The 23,796-nt window shown below is 39.8% G+C and overlaps 2 protein-coding genes across 5 annotated transcripts; one reads left to right on the forward strand and one right to left on the reverse strand.

The window, feature by feature from the left end:
• Positions 1-197: 197 nt before the first annotated feature.
• Positions 198-17,126, reverse strand: kdm1a (lysine (K)-specific demethylase 1a). 4 transcript variants are annotated; one of them, XM_088002627.1, is made up of 21 exons: positions 17,030-17,126; positions 14,621-14,914; positions 13,534-13,702; positions 13,298-13,443; positions 13,128-13,206; positions 12,948-13,040; positions 12,531-12,637; positions 11,758-11,839; positions 11,481-11,575; positions 10,745-10,762; positions 9,678-9,820; positions 8,723-8,813; positions 8,518-8,652; positions 5,787-5,860; positions 5,508-5,619; positions 5,292-5,424; positions 5,018-5,205; positions 3,707-3,821; positions 3,502-3,629; positions 2,431-2,577; positions 198-1,383 (listed from the first exon to the last, which is right to left on the reverse strand). In XM_088002627.1, the coding sequence occupies exons 2-21, from the start codon at positions 14,888-14,890 to the stop codon at positions 1,183-1,185; spliced, it is 2,526 nt and encodes an 841-aa protein (XP_087858753.1). In that variant the 5' UTR covers positions 14,891-14,914; positions 17,030-17,126; the 3' UTR covers positions 198-1,182. The 4 variants fall into 4 exon arrangements, with proteins under 4 accessions (XP_087858753.1, XP_087858757.1, XP_087858755.1 ...); XM_088002631.1 differs by having other exon boundaries at positions 13,298-13,431; positions 13,534-13,699; positions 17,030-17,125; XM_088002629.1 differs by having other exon boundaries at positions 13,534-13,699; positions 17,030-17,125.
• A 1,413-nt stretch (positions 17,127-18,539) lies between these two features.
• Positions 18,540-23,011, forward strand: tmem30b (transmembrane protein 30B). The gene is made up of 8 exons (XM_015004701.2): positions 18,540-18,676; positions 19,081-19,282; positions 19,487-19,591; positions 19,692-19,799; positions 20,365-20,455; positions 20,540-20,677; positions 20,743-20,949; positions 22,369-23,011. The coding sequence occupies exons 2-8, from the start codon at positions 19,091-19,093 to the stop codon at positions 22,545-22,547; spliced, it is 1,020 nt and encodes a 339-aa protein (XP_014860187.2). The 5' UTR covers positions 18,540-18,676; positions 19,081-19,090; the 3' UTR covers positions 22,548-23,011.
• Positions 23,012-23,796: the final 785 nt, after the last annotated feature.

Raw genomic sequence — 23,796 nt, forward strand, 5'->3', positions numbered from 1 at the left:
CACCCAGTTTTTTCTTTTGACAGGCTAACCCAAATTTCTGACTCTGGTGTAAAAATAAACTGTGAAATGTCCTCTTTTGTAAATGACACATTTCACCCAAAATGAAGCGACACCAGAAACCATTCTGCTTCACTGATCTATAGAAAACAGTTAATCAGAAAAATTAACTTCACGCTGCGGCTCAAAACAGACCAGTGTTTTAAGAAATCCCACAATACGACACTTTAATGTTGGTCCTTTTTATAAAAAAAAAAACATTTAATATTTAAAGAAAAAAGTCTCAACAAAAAAAAAACTTAAAAGTTAACAAAAATTGATTTCTTTAAACAAAAGCACATTTTTTCCAGCTCAGAGTCAAACTGATCCAAGCTCCAGGTTGAAGGCAAACGGCTCCAGCTCCAACATGTTCTAGTGTAACAGAAGGAAAAGTCTTCAGTTTCAGTGCAGCTGGAAATTTCCTCACATTTTAGGTTCAGAGTTCAACTTGGAGACAAAAAAATACATAAGGTCAAAAATGAATCATATTTACCTCAAGCAATCCCATTTATCTGCTTTATTTCTGATGGATTTACTATAAATCGGGATTCTTCAGGGTTCCTACAAGAGCTTTTCCAGACTCTAAATAATGGATGATTTCCATTATTTTTATGAGATCTTGTTGGGTTCTAATCAGTTTTTCCATAAACACATTAAAAACATCACTGAAGCTGGCTTCTAGATCTGTTATAAAGGGCTATTCCACAGTTTAGAACCTGGAGTGAATTATCTCATCCTTTCCTTTAAATCAGTTTGTGATCAGTAACTTCTTTGCTTCACGGAAGTTTGTTCTGGTTCTAAACTAAAGCTAGATCTTGGCTCTGGTGTAAAAATAAACTGTGAAATGTCCTTTCTTTTGGTTTTACAGTGAGTGTTTCTGTCAGTAACTCAAAGCACAAACTCCAGGTTTAAGTACAGGTCACTATCTGAATGTCAATAAAAATGATCTTTTTTTAGATAATGAGTCTTTTCCATTCTCATCCCGACTTGGAAAACCGATCAAATCAAATTTCAGACGGGTCCAAACTGCAGGAACCAAACAGAATCCCAGAATCCTGAAAGAAATGAACTTCTGGGGTGATTTCACAGTCTTCATATTCAGCCCAGCTGGGTTTTGTCGTAATGCTTGAGCTACGCGGCGGCGCCTCAGACGGCGGCGGCGGGCTGCGCCTGCTGAGGGTTGGTGGTGGCGGTGGGCGTGGCCTGTCGGGGCAGCGTGTACATGGCGCCCAGGAACTGGTCGGCGATGCGGCCGGCCTCGCGCAGGCCGCTCAGCAGGGCGCCGTGAACGGTGGCCGGGTAGTTTCTGATGGTGTGCTCGCCGGCGAAGAAGAGCCGAGGGACGGGCTGAGGAGGGAAACGTTTACGAGTTCAATCAATGAAGAATCAATAAATCAATAATATTTAATGTGACAGACAGCAAAGTTGCTCATTGCTGTGAAGTGGGAGGAAAATGACAGAAGTTTGAAATTAGCAGGGCATCGATTGCAGATTTCTGGCAGATCTTCAAAAACCTGATTCTGATTATATTTTCTTAAAAAGTTGCTGAGTTGGCAGCAGTGACGTTGTTGACCAAACCTGCTGGTCTAACATGACCAGGTGGTTTTCAGACATTCTGGGTAAATGGGGTCGGAGGTTCAGATCCGTTTCAGGTGTGAATATGAACATTAAAGGAAAAATGGGCTGATTATTTGTTGTAATCAGATCTCCCCATCAATCGTTTGGGATTCTAGCTGTAAAACATCAGATTGGACGTCAGTTTTTGAGTCTGTTTTCAGGTGGATTTAGGCCTGGATTTGACTAGGCCGTCCTAACATGAATATTTTTCAATCTAAACCTTGAATCAATTATTCTGATGATTATTCAGATTTAAAAAATTGGAACATTTTTCATTTAAACACCTGAGCCTTTATTTACAAACTAATAGAAAAACATAGCAAAATACAAATAAACAATTTGATTCCTTTTTTAAAAGAGAAAATAAACATTTTATTGCCTAAAACGCAACAACATTCCTTTTAATTTAAAATGTATGAGAATATTTGTACAGGTTTGGCAAATACTGTTTTCTTTGAGTTTGTCATGCTCCAGTTAACGATTAATCGATTACTGAAGATTATTTAAAAAATAATCTAATCACAATTAATTGATTCAGTTCTGATAAAATCCTAATAAATGTGACGTTTTGTGGTTTTAACTTCAGAAAACGGGACAAGTTGAAAGAGTGTGAATACTTCAGTTTGGTAGTTTTAAGTGAGAACATAAAAATTCGCCTTGTTCACAGTAATCGGCATGGCAACATCCCAACAGCTGGCAAACATCTGCTGGTTATTAACTGCTGGGATGCCACCCCTCCCTCTCCCAGTACTCCCAGTAAGCCACGCCCCCTCCCACCTGTGAGGCTCCTGGGATGGCCGGGCCGGGCGTGATGGGCTGGGCCATCAGGTCGTAGTCGTTACCCGAAGAGCCGGCCGCCACGTACGAGTACGAGCCCCTGGCCCAGGGGTCGGCCCGCCACCGCGTCACCACCGTCTCCTTCGGCTGCCATGGCAACAGACAACAACAACAACAGTTTAAAGACTTTCCATGATGCAGGCAGCGGCGAACAGCTGGACGGGGAGCAGCTCCAGCGCCGGCCTTCATGCGCATTCCTTCCTCCCACTTGAAACCAGAAGCAAATGAGTCGTAATGACGGCGGTTTGGACCCGGCTCGGTCTGAGAGGCACGACCGCGGTTCTGGTTCTGAGGGTCCATTCAGGAACAAATTCCTCAGGAAATAAAGTCACATATGAATAGGAAGGAGGGAAAACTGAAAGTCCTGCCTATGGAGGCACATAAGGGCCAATATAGATGGAAAACAGAAAAAGGAGGAAGATTTTTGGCATAAATTTACCAAAAAAAAAAAAAAAAAAAAAGAAAAGTGGAAATTTCTGAGCTTCCAAAGTCGAAAAAATTAATAGAAATTTTTAGATTAATTGCACAAATTTTGTAGACCAAAAAAAAATTGGAATTGTTTTAGTTTAAAAAGTAAAAATGTACTACTAGAACTCAACTAAAAGTTAAAAACATGCTAATAAAAAAATGCAACAATTTTCATATTAATATCAATATTCTAGAAAAAAATGTGACATTTCTGGGGTTGAAAAGTAGAAAATTTGCTAAAATAAACTCAGAAATTGACATTAATGTGAGACGTGTTATAGAAAATAATCTGGAAATTTGTAAGTTTCAAAGTCAAAAATTTCTTAGAAAAAACTAAAATTTTGAGAATAATCTCAGAAAAAAAAATTGAAAATTTGGAGTTTCAAAAGTTGAAACCAAATAAAATTTCTGCAGTTAATGATTTTTTGTTTTATTTCTTGCAAATTTTCACATTTTTTTCTGGAAAATTTTTGCGTTTCATCTGAATCCTCTTGCAAATTTTCACTTTTTTTCCCGCTCTGTGTAAAATGGCGGCGTCTCTACCTGAGGCACGGCGCTGCTCCCAAATATCCCTTTGAGAATGGCGAGGCAGCGCCCGACGATGACGTCGTCGCTGATGTTCTCCATGATGCCGGCCGCCTCTCCGGCCATCAGGGCCAGCAGGATGGGCGCTGCGGGAGGAGCGGTCGGTTTCAGGTGAACACAGAACGTCAGCAGCCTGCAGAGCGAGAACATGATCTCATCTCACCTTTGTAGAGGTTCCAGAAGAGGAAGAGTTCGCCCCGGCTGGCGGTGGTGGAGCCGACATGACCAAACAGGTTGACGCTCGGATCCCAGAAGACCCGGTCGAAGCACAGCACCACCTTCCAGCACACACAAGCCACAAAACAACAAAAACTTCATTTAAAACAGGTTTATTCCTGCAGCAGAGCAGAGAAGAGCTCCCTCTGCTGGGGAAACCAGGAGCAAGCAGCTCGGATTGCATAATAATGCAGCACTCTCTGCTGCAGCAGCGACTGGAGCCGGAGCAGGAAGGACAGCAGTGATGCAGAATGAGCAGCAGATTACAGATCTGCCTCAGACCAGAACCAGAACCAGAACCAGTCCTGCTCTACTCCGGGCCCGGATCATGGAGGAAAACTAAGTTACTAGTTTCACTGTAAAAAAAGAACTCAAAAAACTGCAAAACGCATCACAACAATAACTCACTTCTTTATTAATTTAACATACTTGATCGTATTTTAAAAACAACTTTATCAATTTAAACTGGTGAATATGGGCTCCATCTCTTCCATCCTCATTCCTACACGGATCCCTGCTGGGGTCAAACTGCTGCAGGGTTTCAAAAAGAGCAACATGTTTATAAAAAGACACAGAGGGAAGTAGTTAAACTGCTCATTAAATATTTAGAGAGCTAAATATTGCACGTACAATTCAACTTGCCGTTTCACATTAGATCTGGAACACTTTAACTCACTTCTTAAAACTCATTTTTATTCTTTAGTTTTTCCATAAGGCCTGACTTTGTGATTTACTTGCCCTGTCTGTTTTAATTTCTGTTTTATGAATACTGTGCAGCACTTTGGTGCAGTTAACATCTGGTTTTAAATGCTTCATAAATAAAACTGACGTCAACAAATATTTAGTTTCTAAACCATTTACTTTGAAGCTACATATTTTGTCAGCATTACAAAATATTTAGTTTCAAGCTAAGCTACTTAGCTCAGAGCTAGCTAACCATTTAGTTTGAAAACTAAATATTTAATTAAATATTTATGAAGCTAAATGTTTTTTTTTTCTAAAATAAATATTTGGTTATGGTTTGTGTAACCTTTTAGAAATATTTAAAGAGAATTTGCAATAATTTTTCTAAAAAGAGTAAAAAACATTAGCAGACAGATTGGGTACAATTTGCCCCCTGCAGGTGGGACTTGGCATCACATGAACTTGTTGCTTTTCACCATTTTTGCAGAAGATTTGCAATAAACTCACATTTATGCATCAGTGCAAATAAACCATGTGATGTTCTGTGATCACATGGACTGCTGGGACATCTGACCTTGTTGAGGTTCCCAAAGCCCATCCTCTGAATGGCCGAGGTCTTCCACTCCGGCAGCGGCGGGACAAACTGGACGGCGGGCGGCTGCTGCTTCAGCACGCCCAGCGGCAGCGTGCACAGGACGGCGTCGCACTTATATATGAAGGTCTGCGTGGTGGAGCGCGTGTTGACGGCGATGACCTCACATCCTGCAGCGGGACAAGATGGAAACCTCTCAATGCACATCTGGATGAAGTCTACTTCCTGTTTCGGATTGTTGTGCGGCAGAACGTACCGGACGCCGTGTATCGGACCTGCCGCACCGCCGTGTTCAGCTTGATGTCCAAACCCTCGGCCAGTGCCACGGGGACGCACGAGTAGCCGTTCCGCACCGTCAGGTGGCTGCCGGTGAACTCGAAGTCGTCGTCCTGAGGAGGCGACACAGAGCAGAGTCTCACACCGATAAAGTCCTGGGAACGCCAGAGAGCTGGCGGGTTGGACGTGTCGCTACCTGATCCCAGTGCTTCAGAGACAGGGTGGAGAGGGGAGTGGCGTTGGCAAACTCCAGGTTGGCAAAGTGCCAGTCTAGGATCTGCCGATCCCGGGATGAAAGGTAAACATCGCTGTGGGAAAGAAGGAGAAACACGATGTAGAGGCGACTGCATTCCAACAACGCTGCTGCCAACGTTAAACTACTGATAAACTAGGATACAGCAGTAAAAACATGAAGTTACATGACTGATAAATGAAAAAGTTTAACCAGAGTGAGCAGCAGTGAGAGGCGTCTCACCTGGGGGGGTTGGCCTCCAGCTCCTGCAGCTTCTCCTCCAGCTTCACCTGCATCTCCGCCAGCTCATCGTACTCCTACACAAACAGCCACACTCATTATTTAACACTGATGATAAGAGGCTGATGCATCCAAACAGCAACTTTCCTGGTAGGAATAAATACTAACATACAGTATAAGGGCTGATAAAACTCGTCTTAAAGCAGCAGAGAAACATTCTCACACACAGAGGCAGAAAAGTCGCATGTTTGTCAGGAAAGTATAAAAATGAACGGTTTACTCCTTTCGCCATGTTTCATTATTACTAGAGATGTGCCGATCAGGTTTTTTCCTCCCGATACCGATACCGATCACCCATGATGGCCAATACACCGATACCGATCACATAATTATTATTTATTTAGTTTTTATCATAAGCACTACCGGTTACATTATGTGGAAAAAGGAACCATGAATTCACCTTAATTTAGACAAAAACTTGTTTTTAATAACTTTTTCCAAGAAGAAAACTAAACAAAACAGGCATTGTGCAAATTGTACTGCTATTGATAAAACTACCTTTAACAGACTGATAACATATGAAGGCTCTGAAGAGGCTAAATAACGCAAAGAGTCAAAATAAAACCTCTCAACATTGCCAAAAAAAATTCAAGTATAAACCTTAACATTCAAAGGCAAAAACAGGATCCATTACAATAAACAATCCAGATTTACTGAATGAAAACTTCCTGATAGCATGGCGGCTAGCTGATTACTGCTAGCTCTGATTGGCTGTTTCTGACTGAGCGGAGTAATTATGCAGAACAGGGAGGAGATCGATTATTTTTTCTAGAGATTATCTGTCTCATGTTAGGACAGCGAAAGTTTTAATATGCATGTAAAATGTATTTTTTTAAAGTTAGATGCTGCAGCTTTAAGCAGAGATTCGGTGTGAGAGTCACTACCAGGTGGAGCAGAAGCGAAGCTCCGTCTGTGAAATATTACTACCTGTAGCGTAGCAGCGGTTCAACAGGAGAGCAGAACCAGCGTCTGACATCGCAGCTCGAAGATTTAAATAATTTTGCGGGTTATTTGTTTAGCTTTCTGACCGTCATGCTAATCCGGGTGAGTGTTTGTAGCTGTGCGCTGCTTTACCTGCTGTCTGATCCTCCGTATGTCTTTTTTACTGCAGTGAGCCTCGATGTAGCCAAACTCCTCAAGTATGGCACTGTTTTTATGTCGTATTAGCTTCGTTGTGTTGATGCATTTTGACGTGCTTCAATTTTCCGCAGCAACACGCAGCAAACTTCCCCATTCACTCAGTGCGTTATAGTTCCACATCGCTTAGGATTTGTTGCTGCGCGTTTGCACAGTGAAGGAAAGAGGAGACCAGCTGCACAGGCAGGCTGGAAATGAGAAGCAGGTGATCGGTATCGGTAAAAGAGCCAATGATCGCCGATCACCGATCATGCACTTTTTCACGAAAATCGGCCCGATTATGATCGGTGACCGATCGATCGGCACACCTCTAATTATTACATCTGAAACTTCTCCATTCATCTTTGGAAAATAATCGAAGCTTAAAGACTGGATGGACAACAACAAAACAAAACAAAAAAAGAGCTTCTGTAAAACACTACAAACTCACTCCAGACCACCAGGGGCAGTGTGGAGAGGCAAAAAGGATGTTCTAGGTGTGTAAAAGACATTTTTTATTCTTTACTCCATCTTTCTTCAGGACATCACATTAAATCCCATCTTTACTGAGAGTCTGCTACCATAAGAGTTGGTATCTGAATTTTAAATATCCAAAATAAATTAATAAAAACAACAAATAAAACTAATTATAAAGTCTCTCTAAACAAAACTGACTGGTTGTTTTCCTCTTTGAGAGAAAAGAAGAAAACAATAAATCACACTAAAGAAAATTATTAAGCTCTTTTTAATTGATCATGCGATTCACTGATTTACTGCTACTGTGAGAAGCTTCCCACAGCATGATGCTGCCACCGCCATGCTTCATTTTGGGGATGGTGTATTCAGGTTTTTTCAGACACTTTCAAGTGATTCTTCACTTTCATTCATAAAGGAGTCATTTTCTCTACCTTCTGTCATTCTGTCACTGTAAACACGTTTCAGTCGTTTCAGGCTGAGTCGAGCTGCAGTTCAGAGCCTGAAACTAGCTGAGGGTGTGTGGCGAGTCCACGCCCACAGAGCTTCAGGTCACGCAGAAACGGCTGACTCAACCTGTTCGTCCCTCCAGCACAAACTGGAAGAACCGTCCAAAGGTCAGGACAGGCTGCAGCAGAGACGCGGACTGTGGGAGGAATCCCAGGAAAGAGCCGCGGTCTAGCTCATGGAGGGGTAATAAATCCACTCAGCTGCACACAGACTCCATCCGCCTCGCTCAGAAAGTGTAAACAGATCTGCAGACAAGAGGGCCGGCGGAGCGCGATGCGAAGCCTTGAAGTGGTTTCAGTCTCTGGTTCAGATAGCAGCTGTGTTTAAACCACACAGAGAGGTGATTTATCCGCACCAGAAATAAAACACCAACATTCCCTAATAATACATCCAAGCAGGAGACTAAACCACTTAAAACGGCTCGTCTGGGTTCTTAGACAGCATGGCATTAACGTCCTCTGAGCCGTACATCCTGATCTGCTGGTTTCTGCTCTAATTCAGATACAAACTACCAACACGACCAGCTTTCCTCCTGCAGCTTCACGTCATCCATCCACTGATCTCACGGCGTTACCTTGCAGAGCGCCGTCAGGTCTCGGTGTTTGCTCTTCACCAGGAACTCAGCAGTGATGTCTCTGGGCGGCTTCACTTCGCTCGCTTCCTTGTACTGCTGGTGGAGCTCCTTGACACGCTCCTTAGTGGAAACCATCTGAGAGGAGAAACCAGGTGGTTAGCTCAGGCTGCAGAGCCGACGGATGCTGCTAACCACTGATGCTAACCTTGTTGAGGAGATCTCTCAGCTCTTCCTGAGTCTTAACGATCTTCTTCCAGTGTTCAATCTGCTCGTCTTTAACATGTTTCTCCTGCAGCCTGCGCGCGCGCGCGCGCACGCACGCACACACACACACACACACACACACACACACACACACACACACACACACACACACACACACACACACACACACACAGAGGAAGAGATGTTTCACATACTTCTCAAAGTTCTTCACGTTGTCTGATGTTTCATCCACAAACATTTGTGTATTTTTAAAACATTTTTTAGACTATTTATAATCATTTCTACAAAATATCTGAAAAGTGTGGAGTGCATTTATATTCTTTGTAGAACCAGGTTTTACTGCAATACCACGTGTTTTAGGATTCATCTTTACCAACTCTGCACATCAGTGAACATCAGCGTTCGTCTTTCCACGGAATCCTAGCTAAACTTTGACTAGGCCATTCTAGACCATTCATATGCTTTGATCTAAACCAGTAGTGTCCAAATGTTTTTGTCACACGGGTCAAAATTGTAAAGTCATAATTACAGGCCAAAGCAATATAATATCAAAAACAATTGAAAAATCACAAACAATTTATATAAATCAATCTGTTGTCACTGATCAGTAAAGAACTAAGCACGCCGTAACTGAAATAATTCATAATTTTTTGATTTTTTGATTGAATGTGAATCAATGAACAGCCATGTAAAAGGATTCAGCAAATTTGACCAATAAAATAAAATTTAACCTAATTTGTTAATCTTTTTTGGCTCGTTTGGTTATTAAAAAATGCATCAAACATTTTGCACTATAAGATTTTAATCAGTTTGTAAGAATTTTTCACTAATTAAAAACAAATAAAGTGTCTGTGAGTGAGCCGCCTGTCCTTATGTCACTGTTTCAGCAGCAATGCACTCTTCCAGTGCTCCCAGTAAGTCTGTGTGGTTCTTACTGGATGACCACCTCCAGCGCCTGGCCCAGTGAAACCGGCTTGTTGTTGAGGAAGTTGAAGTCCAGCTGGTGGCTCAGGTAGGAGGTCGCCTCCAGCAGCCGGTTGAACTCCTGCTCCACCATCTCGTCTTTTTCCTTCGGGACCTGAAAGAAACACGAAGCAATCAGGATACGAGCATCATTAGATCTGAAATATTTACACCTTGATCCTTTAAATCTGTTAGTATTAGTGAAAGTTTTCCACACTGACAGACGTCAGTTACTTTATTTCTGATCTGTTCTTCAGATCTGTTTGCCTGCTTCCTGCTGTCAGACCGGCTCTAAGGGAAACTCTGATTCTCCAGGTCAGGCAGTAATGATAATAAATGTTTCTGGATGATAAATTGTCCCAGAAATTATTTCAATAAATTATAATTTTTTTTAAATGTAATGCAGTTTGTCCTCTCAAAGATCAACAAACTTTAATTTGATAAAAACACTGAAAACTGGAAGTGGAAGATGTTTTAAATGTCTAAAATAATAAAATGACAAAAATCAATAAATAAAAACAGAAAAACGTTAAATTATCAACTTAATTTATTATGCAGTTAATTGAAGATGTTGATTGATTTAACAGCAAATTCTGTTTTTCCACACAGATCAGATTTGTTTGTCGCTTCATTTAGAATTTCCTCACCATTTTTAATCTGAAATTAAAATATGTTTGACAAAAAGTTTTTCCAGAAAGCATGGCCTTTTCCTCAGAATCTCTGCAAAGATCGATTATTCTCTTATTAGCAGGCAGTGAGTCTCACTCCATGCTAGCAGAAAACAAATTAAACACACAGTGCTTCAGGTCGTTAAGCTCTGCAGCTGGATCACTGAACTTCTCTAACGTTGTCTGAGAGACGCCCCTTTATTTAAAATCATCATTTATACAAAAACATTTTGTCTGGACATTCCTCAAATTAAAGCTGCAGCCTGTTTCTGGTCCTGCATGTTTGTGAAATGGTTGCATTACAAATGGTTAAAATCTTCATAATTTAATTCAACGTTAGGAGTAAATCATGTAAATAGAGATATACATACACTGGTGCACCGTTCACCCTTCAGCAGGACAAGAGGGAGGGAGAGAAAACAGAAACATGTTGAGTTAAAAACATGAAACGTTCAGCTCAGACAAAGCAACAGGATCAGTTACACACATGTTCAAACATGTTATGTTAAACAGAAAAATCACTGAAAAAAAGAGATGAAAACTACAATAACAGCTGATACATCTAAGCATTGCACTGGGAAGTTAAGTGGAAGGAAGAACTCCCATTTAACAACCTGTATGGAGATTAAAATTAATTTTGCAGAAGAAATTGGTGCCAATATCTGATTTAATCACTAGCTGGACTAGAGAGGAAGCAGATAATCTATGGGATGAGGAAGAAGAGACGCCAGACGAGACGAAGGTCGCTGCTTCCTGAGCAGAGCCACAGGCGGATCCAGCTGGTGAAGTTCCTGGTGCCAAAGGAGCCCAGACCAAGTACTGAGTGCAGATCCTCCACTCTGCTCAGCAGCACCGCATTTCTCCATCAAAAATCATTTTTACTGGTTTAACATTCAAATTTTGAGTTTTTACAACCTTCAGGCCAGAATCATCATAAAAAGAATAAATATGTTTGTATAAAACATCATTTTCACTTTTTAACTGAATTTCTAAAACAAAAAATGAACTTTTCACTGATTTTCTGTCTAGATGAGTTGGGATTTTGGGGTAACATGCAGGCGGGGGGCAGCTTGTGGCTGTGATGTCATACTATGATGTCATACTCACAGCCTGGCCGTTGGCTTCGTACAGAGGACACTTCTGCTTGATCTTGGCCAGCTCCATGTTGACCTGCTTACTGACCACCGCCATGGGATTCCCTCCTGATCAACACAACAACCGGTTACAAACAGCTCCCCCTGCTGGAGGATCCTGTAACTGCAGGCCCTCCATGTCGTTACAGTAAAACAGGGATGTTAAAAAAAACGAGTCATCTGCATCATGAAGGTTCTTAAGATCAACTCAGTGGGAAGCAGGAAGTTTCCTGCTGTTCAGAGATTCCTACCCAGTCCGGTTACCACCATGGCTCCCAGGTCGGCTACATAGTTTCCCTTCCTGAACGTGGCGACTCTTCCTCCCACGCGGTCCTGCATGCAAACAGTGTGAGAAAGAAATTAAACTGAAAGTTTGTTAGAATCAGAATGTCAGCAATTTCACAACGTGTTTTGGGTTCAAAACAGACGGAGATTAAATTAATTGTTAATTCAATACAAAGAAATTCAGAAAAATAAATCAAAACAACTTGAAAAGGAAACATATTTATTTAAAGCCTCTAAAATGATAGCAGAAAGAACCACAACATATTATAATGAAGTCTAAACAAAACATCCAGGACTTTGTGATTGTTTTGCATACAAAACGCCCCAAAAAATATCTAAATTATGGATGACGGTAAATGTGACTTTTTGTTACACACAGTATGGATTATGGACTGTAACTTGACATGAAGTAAGAAATACTGCCTCCTGCTGGTGAGCGTTAGCATTACATAAACCCAACATTTGAACATTTTTGTCAAAAATTTGCCAGCAGAAAACTCACAATTATGCAGAAAAGTTATGCAAAAAACCCTCCTGTTTTTTGCATAACTTTATGCAAAAAACAGGAGGGTTTGAGTAAAATAGCAGTGAACACAACCCAACAGAAAACTATTTCACATTTCTAAAACATGGACTTTATAGATAGAATATAAAAGTGACAGTGTAATCCAAATAAAAATAGTATTGTACAGTAATAAACGTAAAAATAATTGACTGAATTAACTAATAAATGACCCACCCTGGCTTCCAGGACTGTAACATCCATCCCAAAACTCTGCAGCTGTCTGGCTGCAGCCAGGCCGGAAACGCCGCCGCCGATGATGATGACCTTCCCCGTCTTCTTCGCTGCAATGGAACCAGAGGCGTTAAACTCTGAATCAGTTTGGATTTTTAGTGAGGTTGTTGTCAGTGTAGTGCATGATTACTGTGCAAAAAGGAAAATCATAAATCAACTTTTTAGAGCAGCAACAGAATATAAAACATAGACGTAGTTAGAAGCTAACAATTCTGATCAACTAAACAGATGAAGTGAAAATAAAAGGTGGGAGATTATGCAACTACAGTAAAAACATGAGATTATTCTAAAGGTTTAGAATAACAGCACTAATCATGTTGTTGGTAAATACATATCAGGTATTAATAGAAATGGACTCACTGGGTAAAGGCTTGACTCTCTTGTAAATGCCGAAGTTAATGAGGCCGTGCCTCTCTAAGTAGCTGTGAACTCTGTGAACCAAAACCGTATCGCCTGCGAGAAAAGGAAAACATCAAATATGAGATTTCCTTCTTGGATAAAAGAAAGAGAAATAACAAATGTATCTTTCTGATGGCTTACTGTTGTATGGAGCTTCCAGCTGCTGAACAGTCGCCTCAAAGGTGAGCTGAATCTTCGGGTTGTCCAGCCACAGCTGGATCTGAGAGGGATCAACACGAGACAGTGATGCATGAAAGCTGCTGCTGCGTTTCTGTCTGGAAGCAAAAGGACACGGGCTGGAGGCGACGTACGGTGCGGTTGCGGATGTACAGGAAGACCTTCTGCGTCTGCTGAGGGCCGCTGATGATGTCGGGGAAGCAGGCGGCTTCCTGGGACGTCATTCTGTCGTGAGGAAGGCGGCTCTGGAAAGCAGCTCCTTCCAGACCTAAAGACGACGCTGCGGTTCACTTTAATGCTGAAATCAATCCTGCTGAATGTCTTCTGAGCTCAAATAGGACAGGTGAGTGTTTTCTTGTGTTAGACTCACCTGATGGTTCTTCAGGTTCGCTGTCGTTCTCCTCCTCCGGAGGCGGCGCCGGAGGAGGGATGACCTGCTTCCTTTCCTTCTCCGCCTTGGCGTTCCTCTCCTCCTCAGAGTAATACTCATCCTCGGACAAGTTGGCCAGGCTTTCGTCCATCTCGCGGTACTCCACCTGCAACAGTAGGCACAATAAAAGCACCATTAAAACCGGCATTCCAGACGGCCACCCTGGCCTTCAGTCGCACTCCTGAAAACAACTAAGAGACAAAATCAAAGGATCCAAAACTGAAAAATTATGTTTAAACTATAAGAAAAAAAATATTTTTTAAACTGTGAAAATGATTAGAATCTGAAAAAAAATATTTAAAAACTGAAACAAAATACTGAAACTGAAAAAAAAATTTCAAACCTGAAAATTATTGGTTGAGCCTGAAAAAAAAAAGAGATTTGAATCTAAAAAAGATTTTTGGAATAAAAAAAAAGATTTCAAACTTTAAAAATGTTGAATCCAAATAAAACTATTGGAAACAAATATAATTTTAAACTAAAAAGAAGATCTGAACCTGAAAAAATTATGTGAAATTTGAAACTGGAAAAAAATAATTAGAAAAAAAAATTAAATAATCTTTTAAGCTGAGCAAATATTTGAAATTAAAGAAAATAATTTTTCAAAACAACAAAAATAGTATTTGAAACTTATAATTTTGAAAATAAAAAAGCTCAAAACTACAAGGATTTTTTTCAGTGTTACATATAAAAACGTTGCTCAGAAGTAGAATCCATTTTGATTAATAAACACATCGACACAGCAAGGCCTGCTTCCCTCAGCCAGGGCGGCAGGTCAAAGGTCAAATCTCATGATGTCAGGCTTGCCCAAAATACAGAAACAAAGCTTAAACTTTGAGTTGCCAACGCGACGACAATGAAACCTAAAATGCTTAAAGCAGGGGCCTCAAGCTGCAGCCAACAGGGCGGGGGGTCTGCTTCAACACACCTGAATAAAGAGTCGGGTCATTAGCAGGAGCCATGACTGCATGTTCAAAAGAAGATTTAATCTATCACCTTTACAGCTTCAGAACCCTAAAATGTTTACTTTTGCTCGCTTCCGCCGACTCGTTCTGCGGACTTCAGCCGAGTCAGCGTCGGCGCCTGCAGGCCCTGACTGGTGGGGGAACGGGGGCCCGCCGGGCTCCCCGCTCGGGGACGATCTCTCCTTCTTCTTCGGGTCCAGCGGCCCAGCGGCCGAGGCGGACGGGCCGCTCTGGACATCGGCTCCTAGTGGCCGTTCGCCCCCCGCTGCTCCCACAGAAGATGAAGAGGAGGAGGACGAAGAGCCTGCATCTGATTTCTTGCTAGACAGCATAATGGAAGACGATGGAGGCCTCTCCTGAACAACAGACGGATTTGATTATATGGACACCCAGCAGCAACAATGACAAGGCAACTGTGAAAAAGACAATCAGAGTGAAATGAAACTAATTTAAAAGTTTTAAAACGGCTTAAATGAAAAATATTTCAAAATATTGGATGAGAATGACAAAGTGTGAGTTGCAGGCGGAGAACAACAAAATAAGTACTTTTGCACAGCATCTATACATCATAAATGTGCAGAAAATGATAATTTGCAACATTAAGCAAAAATCAAATCTAAACCCAACCAACATCTCCCACTATATTCAGACTGTCCTGAATACCTGAATCTCAGTCATTTTGGACGGAAGTGGTGCTGCGTAATGTTAGAAAATCATTTAATGGCGATAATATTGGTAAATTTTCTACGATGATATCTGCATATTATTTTCTTCCTCTCCTTCTCATCTGTGTTCCGTCTCTCTGCACATCTGCTCCTCTGCTAAATATTACATTAGCACAGAAAAATGCAAGCTAGAATTTACTAGCCAACAATTACTGAATTCAAAACTGCTCTTAATTATATGAATATTGCAGAAAATTGATCTTGCAATGGAAATGTATTGTGCATTATTTTATTCCGACTCATATTTCTGCACTATTTTGGAAATATTAAAGTCATGCACAACAGTACAACTATAAATAGATTTTAGATCAAGTATGAATAAAGTCAGGATTTAATTCAAATATGGATCAGCAGAGATATATATGTTTATAGTTTTCAACAAGCAGCAGTAAAATCAGATATGAAACAGAATAATGTCAAATTAAAGGTAATGAGACAACCGCTCTATTGTTTGAAACCATAAATACACAAAATACAATGCAAGTCGGACTAATACATCCCCAAATAATAACACTTCTCTTCACTGGATGACAGAAACGATGTACAGTGCATATGGGAGTGATGGTTTCATGAAATGAAAGCTCCAAGGTACAGTAACCTTGTCTTGTTTTACCCATTTCTCCGTACACCTGGTAATATCCATTCAAACACTAAGGGACGAAGACAGAACCAGAAATATGGTTACACACGAACTGAACAACACTGTCGGCCTTTAATAAGACACTTGGTTCAAGACAAGCTAACAAAGTCAGAAAAAAAAACACTCGAAACGTCACTGGCAAAATGTTTGAGACAGTTTAGTCAGGAAAACGGAAAAAAAGAGAACGTTTTTCCTGTGTAATCAGCTTTGTACGGAAGAGGATCAGGACCAGCGAAAAATAAAAAATAATAATTCTGACTTTCCACTCCATCTCCCCATCTCCCCCTACACCCCGGATTTCTAATAAGAGAGCAGCAGCAAAAACAAGCGAGGTGGATTAGCACCAACAACTGTTGGTGTCATCCATGACATGTTACTGTGGAATACCGTCTCTGCTGCTAGCAGCTGTTAGCATGTCATAACAATCAACTGTCATACAGCTACAGTGTTCAGTCAGAAGCCTCTTCAGATTCGTAGCAAGACTAACTGCTACTGGAGACCCTTCCTGCCCAAAGTATCACCATCCACGACCTCTTTCATACTTGGATGATGAGTAACAAAAACAAATAAATGACATAATTTTACCATTTTGCACATAATTATGAGAATAAAGTTAATATTATTCTATTTCCTAGTTTACCTGATCCTCTTCCGTAGCTTTGGCATTAATCATCACTAAAATAGCCTTCCCTAGCTTCCTATTTCTATTATGTTGGTTCAATGAATTAAAGTCAGCTAGCAACGGAAGCTAGCACCGAAAGATGGACCCTGCTAGCGCACACAAAAGCTTTGTTACCAATAACGAGCAAAATTTACAACATGTCGGTTAGATTTCATAATCTAAGAACCGAATTAAACAACACAATGCATTTCCAACACATCTAGTCTCTTATTGTAAATGCATGCCGTTAAAATGACCATAGAAGACCATGCTTCTTTAGCTCAGGCTAACAATGAGACGCAGCTAGCAGGTGAGCAGGGTTTGCATAATAACAGATTTGTCCTAAATACGTCCTATTAGAAAGCATTAAAAGGCAAACTTATTACTAACACATCAAAGTGAATGCCATAGATTAATAATAGAAAAATAAGATTAAAGACATTACCTCTCAATCCTCCGAAAATATCAACACAAAGACGTTACAGATGCAGGTTTTTCAAAGAACTCTTCCGTGATTGGTGGATGACAATAACGTTATGAAATGCCACTAAGATATGATTGGCTGCCGAAACCGTCGATGAAAAGAAAGGCGGGGTTTACCAAATAGACCCTAGTCCGTTTTTGTTAAATCCAACCTGCATGGGCCGTAAAATCCAACCATTGTTTTTTTGTTTGTTTGTTTGTTTGTTTGTTTTTTACTCTTTTCTAACAGCTGGTCTGAATCTGACGTATTTTAGGTTGATTTTCATGAATCTGAGAAAACCGATTCAAGCGCCACTGGAACTGACGTCGATGTGGAAGAACAGAGATATAAGATTTGACGCCCCAGTTGTACCTCAACGTCGCCGCCATGTTGTGATGGGCATGTTTGAAGATTTGAAGAAACTGGCACAAAGCTGTACAAGACAGTACCGTTCCAATGGAGTGAGTAGAGGTTCGGTAAAACAGCTACCTATCAGAACATCTGATTTAATATTTTAAAATTGTGTCATCATACTGACAAAACTATTGTCAAAAACTAAAATAAAAATAAATAAATGCAAATAAGATACTTACAAAATAAGCTCAGGCAGAACAAACACTTTTCCAAATATATATATTTTTCAATATAATGTGAAATTAATACTCAGTAAACAGAGGAAAGTACTTCCAATGAATATATGGTGTTAACTGTTTCTTCTTGATCCACTAAAAAAGGCTGTGCAGACAGAAAATAACACTAGAAAAGCAAAGCTTGTGTGAAAGCAAGAGATCTTACTTTAAAATAAACTGTAGGTGTGTGTCTGTCTGGTGTAACTTTGGTTAAAACTATTTTGGTCACATTGGTTAGATGACCCAGATACTTTGCTCAAGAAAAGTAGCATTACTTTATAATAAAGTTACTACTAGTAAAAATAAAAAGTACAGTACACTACAATATTCCTCTTTTTTCCCCAAAAAAGTGCATCAAAGCAACTATAGGCTCTATCACTGATCCCAGCAAACTCAACAAGTGTTTACATCCCTGTTGTTGCTTGAACAACTTTTTGTTCATTTATTTTAAATATTTTAAATAGTCTGTTGCTGTATTATATGCATAAATATGCACATATCATACATTTATTTAAATCATCCTACTCAGATGCAAATGTTTTGATCTTAGGATGCTATTTTTAATAACTGCACATGTTATTTAATGTTTGGCATTGTCTCATCTCTTATTTTTTGTTATAAATGTTATTTTATTTTATTATTTTACCTTAGTTTGAATCTATATGCTTCCACTTACCTTTAACCTGCTGCTGGTACACGTGGATCTCCCCATTGTGATGCATAAAGAATATTTCTGTTCTATTCATTTATTTGGAAAATACACTTTCTTCTTCACACAGTCCTACTGGTTTTCAAGAAGAAGCCACTCACAATATGGCGGACCCATTAATGCTTGGTGTCTATGTCTTTAATGTCTATGTGAAAGAAAGGCGGGGCAGGAAGAAGAAGGGAGTCGGAGGACAGGTAAAGGTGAGCGGATATATCGTTCCTTCAACCCAGGAAAAGGCCCCAGAGTCTTTTGACTTCTTCGTTTCTTCATGTGTTTTTTAGCCGACTGCTGGTAAGAATCCCTAGTTAATAGATATATATTCCGATTCAAGGGTACATTTTATTTTAAAAAGTGAATTATTGGCACTGAGAAATGTATTAAGTGACATATTTAGTGCTCATAAATGACCTATGTGTTGCTCAGTGCTGAATTACTGGTGTGTAACAGTCAAATATGTAGGATTTTAGTGTGTTAAATGGGTCAGTAATTGATTAAAATTAAACAGAACGCAAATAGTAAAATGAGCGTAAACAGGAAGTCTTGTGCTCAGTACTTTATCCATCTAAATTACATGAACTTGGTGTTTCTGATGTTTTTTTCCACTGCCAGAGATATTCTATAACTACTTTAAATAAAAGTACAACTTGAAATATAAGTCGGAAACATATTTTTTGAGATATGAAACAATCCAACAGAATCAAGGCAATGGTAAAGGAGGAGCAGGAAGAGTCGTCCAACCGGCCTGACAACACTGCCTTCACCCAGCAGCGGCTTCCAGCATGGCAGCCCATTCTCTCTGCAAGCATTGTTATTCCAATGTTTGTCCTCATTGGGGCCGCTTTCATTGGTGTTGGAGTTGCTCTTTTCATCACTTCTCGGGACATCCAGTTGCAGGAGGTAAGACAGGAATGTTTAATGCAACAGTTGTTTTTACCAGACTGAGAACGAAGAGTCAGATGTCAGAAGAAACAAACAAGACAGAGTCTTTAGTTTTCAGTGCTAAAATGGCGACTCACCTGACTTTCTGACACTATAGATTAGCAAGAATTTGTGTTGTAACCATAAAAACAATTTGTTTAGTACCTTTTCCCCTCTTAACAGTTGGACTACACTGGTGATGACTCTGAACATCCCTGCTTTAAGTGCAGAACAAATACAGAGAAATGTACGTGCAGCATGACGTTCTCCATCCCCACGCTGTTCAAGGTTCGACACACACCGTGCTTTACAATCTGATATTTTAAGCTTTCTACTCTTGTCATCTGAGACTGTTTGTTTTGTTTTTGCATGTTCCTTTGCCACACAGGGGCCTGTCTTCTTTTATTATGGCTTGACCAACTACTTCCAGAACCAAAGAAAGTATGGGGCATCCAAAGATGATAATCAGCTGTATGGAGACCTAAATTACTTTACAGTAAGATGATATACCTTTTAAAAGAAGAATTCATAAAAGGCTAAACAGAATACCTTTTCAAAACGTCACATTTTCATTGCAGCTCTGGCAGTATGTTTAGGTCGGTTGTCCTGCTGGAAGGCCTTCTGCAGCCTCTAACAGGGTTTCTTCCAGGATAGTCCTGGATTTAGCTCCATCCATCTTCTCATAAACTGCAGCCATTTATAGTTCATCCTGAAGAAGCAGAGCATGACCCCTGCCTTAGCCATGTTTCACCATTCTTTTCATGGTGTTCAGTGGTAATTGTGCTGTGTGATGCTAGCTCCGTCCTGACCATACCACCATACTGAAGATATGGGTCAGTATGGGCCACTTTCGTAAAATAATGTACCGACCCGAACCATTCTACTCAGAGGAAGTACAGCATTAGAATGATGTTTCTTGACTCTCTCTCTTAAAGGCCATATTTAAGGAGTTTATAACAAATAGCTTCAGTAAATCTTGTAAAAGTGTGTCTAACCTAAACCATGCAATAACAGATTTCAGACATCAAACTGATCAGTTATTTATTTGTGTCTCCTGAAAGAATCCTTCCACTGACTGTGACCCGTATACCCGTGATAGCAAAAACATGCCAATCGTGCCTTGTGGAGCACTGGCAAACAGCATGTTTAATGGTATGTATGATGTAGGGGTTATTCCCTACGGTAAATACTGTCTCGTTTTCTGACTGCCTCAATTCTTTGTGCCTTTTTCGAAAGACACCTTTACGCTCAGTCATACGGTCAACGGGGTTCAAAAGATTGTGCCTCTGGATGGAAAAGGGATTGCTTGGTGGACTGACTACAACATCAAATACAGAAATCCCAGCATAACGCCCCTGATCAACGCCTTCAACGGTACCACTAATCAAAATGAACTCTGTTTCTCTTTGGAGCTAGCATTAAACAGTGTTTTTTCTCAGGAACCAAAAAGCCCACAAACTGGCCTAAACCCATTTATGAGCTGGACACCACAGATGTGTACAACAACGGCTTCATCAACCAAGACTTCCTGGTCTGGATGAGAAGGGCTGCTCTTCCAGATTTCAGGAAACTGTATCGACGAATCACACATGATGACTATGCAGCTGGTCTACCAGCTGGAAACTACACTCTGACAATTGCCTACAGTATCCTTTAATATGCATTATGAATTCTGGGAGGGGTTACTAAGGCTCAGAGGAGGTATGTTTTATAAACATAATGAATTATTATTGGTTTTATCTTTTTATCCTGCTGTCAATCTTTAGGATTAAGCATAAACTTCATAATACCAATTTCCTAAACTGGTTGGATGAATTTTATCTTAGAATGACTCAGGAGTTTACTGAGCTGAAGGAGGATCAGGCAAATATTTTGAGTCAGGCAAACAAGCTAGGCAAATAACTACTGCCATGCAAAGGACCTGCTTACTGCTGAGTCACTTCAGCTGCAAGTCATCTTGATGAAAGGTTTGGACTCAAGCGACATTTATTGATACATTTTGTTTATTTTTCTTAAACTCTCTAGGTTATGCAGTGCTGATATGCACGTCTCTGGGTGACTGAGTGGTTTAAATTCACAGCACCATCCATTTTAAAGGGAAATATATATTTTTTTTAAGTTTCTTGTTGTTATTTGGGCTTGGAGTCCATGTTGGTCACACTCATTTCAAATTCAATAAATATGTGGAAACAAAAGTGAAGGAAGGAGAGAAAGCACAAGGCAGCTGAAAGTTGCTGCAGAGTGGGAATGTCGCATCCAGACCAGTGAGCTCTGGGATGAACGCACAGAGGTTTACTGACACACAAGATCCAAGAAGTGATAGTAAAATGTTCGGCTCCAGATTAGTTCTTAAAATAAAGATTAAGTTTAAGATTTGCCCCGTAAAGAAGAGGAATATTATCTGAGAGAGTTTGCTTAGAGACCTAACCAACTGGCGCCTTACCCAGTATTTTAAAAGCAATCTGTGGTGAGCCTGGTTTGTCTGTTATTCACATAATTTATTTTTTTTTTTTTGCTTTCATCAAAAAATAAAACTATAACAAGAATATTTTACATTGGTGAGCCAGTAGTTGTGTAAGGTGAAGCAGGTGAAAGTCTATTTTTTCTACACTTTATCAGTACTGCTGAGGGTTTCACTCCATTACCTGTCAAAAAGTTATTCTGGAGCAACATCACTCAAAGTCATTGCTTTGTCTCCTGTTTGTTTTCTCACATTTTGCCATTGACTCTAAAAAGTAAGTTTCATGTAGCAGGTTGAGAGGTCAAAATACTGAAACATTTGAGGTGCAGCTCAGTCGGTTACAATAAGCATCATTATATATCATTTTATTTCATTAACTCAGTTCATAAGTGAAACTCATAAATGTGTTTATTTCTGTTAATTTTAATGATTGACTGATGAAAACTCCTCCAATAAAACAATGAAAGGTTCTTAAATGGCCTTCATAGATGTAGTGTTACTGCCAGAGCGAGTCGTCTGTACTTGTCTAGTTTTCTCATTAAGATCCCTGAAGACGAGCTGTGAAGTCTAAACTTGTTGCATATCCTTAACGTATTTCCCTCAGACTACCCCGTTCATTCATTCAACGGCAAGAAGAAGGTGGTGCTCAGCAACGTGTCTTGGATGGGAGGAAAGAATGACTTCCTGGGCATCGCCTACATCGTGGTTGGCTCCATGTGTGTCGTCATGTCCATCGTTATGCTCATTGTGTATGCTAGATTCAAGTTTGGCGAAGACGACTGAGCACCTGAAAAAGTGCCAAAGGAAACATTTTCATCTAGTTGATCAACCTCAGCTGGAAACAGCTCTGGCTTTGAACAAAGGATTATAGTGACCTCTGAACTGTTGGAATTAGGATTTGGAGTTTAAATGTATTGCTAGTGCTCTATTTTTCTTAAAATTTCTATCTGTATTTCTTAAATGGCTTTTATCTTCAGGGTTAAAGCTGCTTCCTACTAATAGGTCAATAATTTTAAAGCCATATTTTTCACGAAAAGCCATTTTAAACTAATCAGGCAGTTACATTTGAGAAAGAAGCTTCATAAGTTGTAAAACTTGTATTTATTTCTGACTCAGGGAAATGGTTTACAAGCTTTTATTCTCTTAATGTCTTTTGTTGGGTGGCTTCAAAGCTTTTGTAACTTTTAGTGTTCCTTGAAATGATTCTTATCATTTTGATATTTATTGAATAAAACAACAAAATCTTAGTTTGTTTCTCTGTGTCTTATTTATGCTCCTATGCTCAACTTCAAGGATTCTGTCTATTAAAAAAATAGACCTTTGATTAACTAAATTATTTTTACCTTTTAAGGAACTGTGGTTGTGACATTGATTTAATTTCAAAGCTTAACGTATACTTGACAGAGCTTCAGTATTTACCGTATATAGACCTTTAACTTTCTAATTTTTTCACATTCCAATCATGAAGTTAATTGTATTTTATTAGGAAAGTTCTCTGATGAAACCCTGATTTAAACTTCCCAGTAACTTCCTGTCTGACTTGTCTGCTGTGGTCTTCATAATCCTGTTTGTTCTTTAATCTTCTCCAACAAAGCTTCACAGAACAGCTGTGTTTTTACTAAGATTGTTTCACACACAAAATGTGTAAAAAAATTAATGTAGTGATATATTTTTTAAGATAATGTGGATCTAAATGTAGGAGAATCTGCAGCTATTTTGTTGATTTTTGCCGTTTTCTCCAGCATGAAGGTCTGCAACCTGCAGCTCCGGACTCTAAGGTGACTCTTTGGACATTCCACAATGGCTCTTATTTGTTTATAGATGAACAACTGCAGGTTTTGGTATTTTTTTAGGTTTATTCATGAAATAATTGCCCTGTTTTTTGACAAGATGATACTAAAAGAACCAATAATAGTTCTGAATGATAGTTCAAATTTTATTTTATTAAATTTAAAAGTATGTGATTAAAAAAAAAAGTCAACATCCTATTGAAGAAAGAAAATACAGCCATCCTCTTTAATGTTTAGTTTCA

The sequence above is a fragment of the Poecilia mexicana genome, unplaced genomic scaffold (genome assembly GCF_051168715.1).
Source record: "Poecilia mexicana isolate PSO_F unplaced genomic scaffold, ASM5116871v1 scaffold_22, whole genome shotgun sequence".
In the NCBI taxonomy this organism is placed as follows: Eukaryota; Metazoa; Chordata; class Actinopteri; order Cyprinodontiformes; family Poeciliidae; genus Poecilia; species Poecilia mexicana.

Bases quoted from the DNA above. Each gene is read 5' to 3' on its own strand.
- kdm1a (XM_088002627.1), bottom strand. From the start codon at position 14,890: ATGCTGTCTAGCAAGAAATCAGATGCAGGCTCTTCGTCCTCCTCCTCT. The intron at 13,444-13,533 runs GTGAGTCTAACA...AGTGAACCGCAG, and splicing joins CGAACCTGAAGAACCATCAG to CGTCGTCTTTAGGTCTGGAA. The intron at 5,206-5,291 runs GTACGTTCTGCC...GTCCCGCTGCAG, and splicing joins GGTCCGATACACGGCGTCCG to GATGTGAGGTCATCGCCGTC.
- tmem30b (XM_015004701.2), top strand. From the start codon at position 19,091: ATGGTAAAGGAGGAGCAGGAAGAGTCGTCCAACCGGCCTGACAACACT. The intron at 19,800-20,364 runs GTAAGATGATAT...GTCTCCTGAAAG, and splicing joins GAGACCTAAATTACTTTACA to AATCCTTCCACTGACTGTGA. The intron at 20,950-22,368 runs GTATCCTTTAAT...TATTTCCCTCAG, and splicing joins CACTCTGACAATTGCCTACA to ACTACCCCGTTCATTCATTC.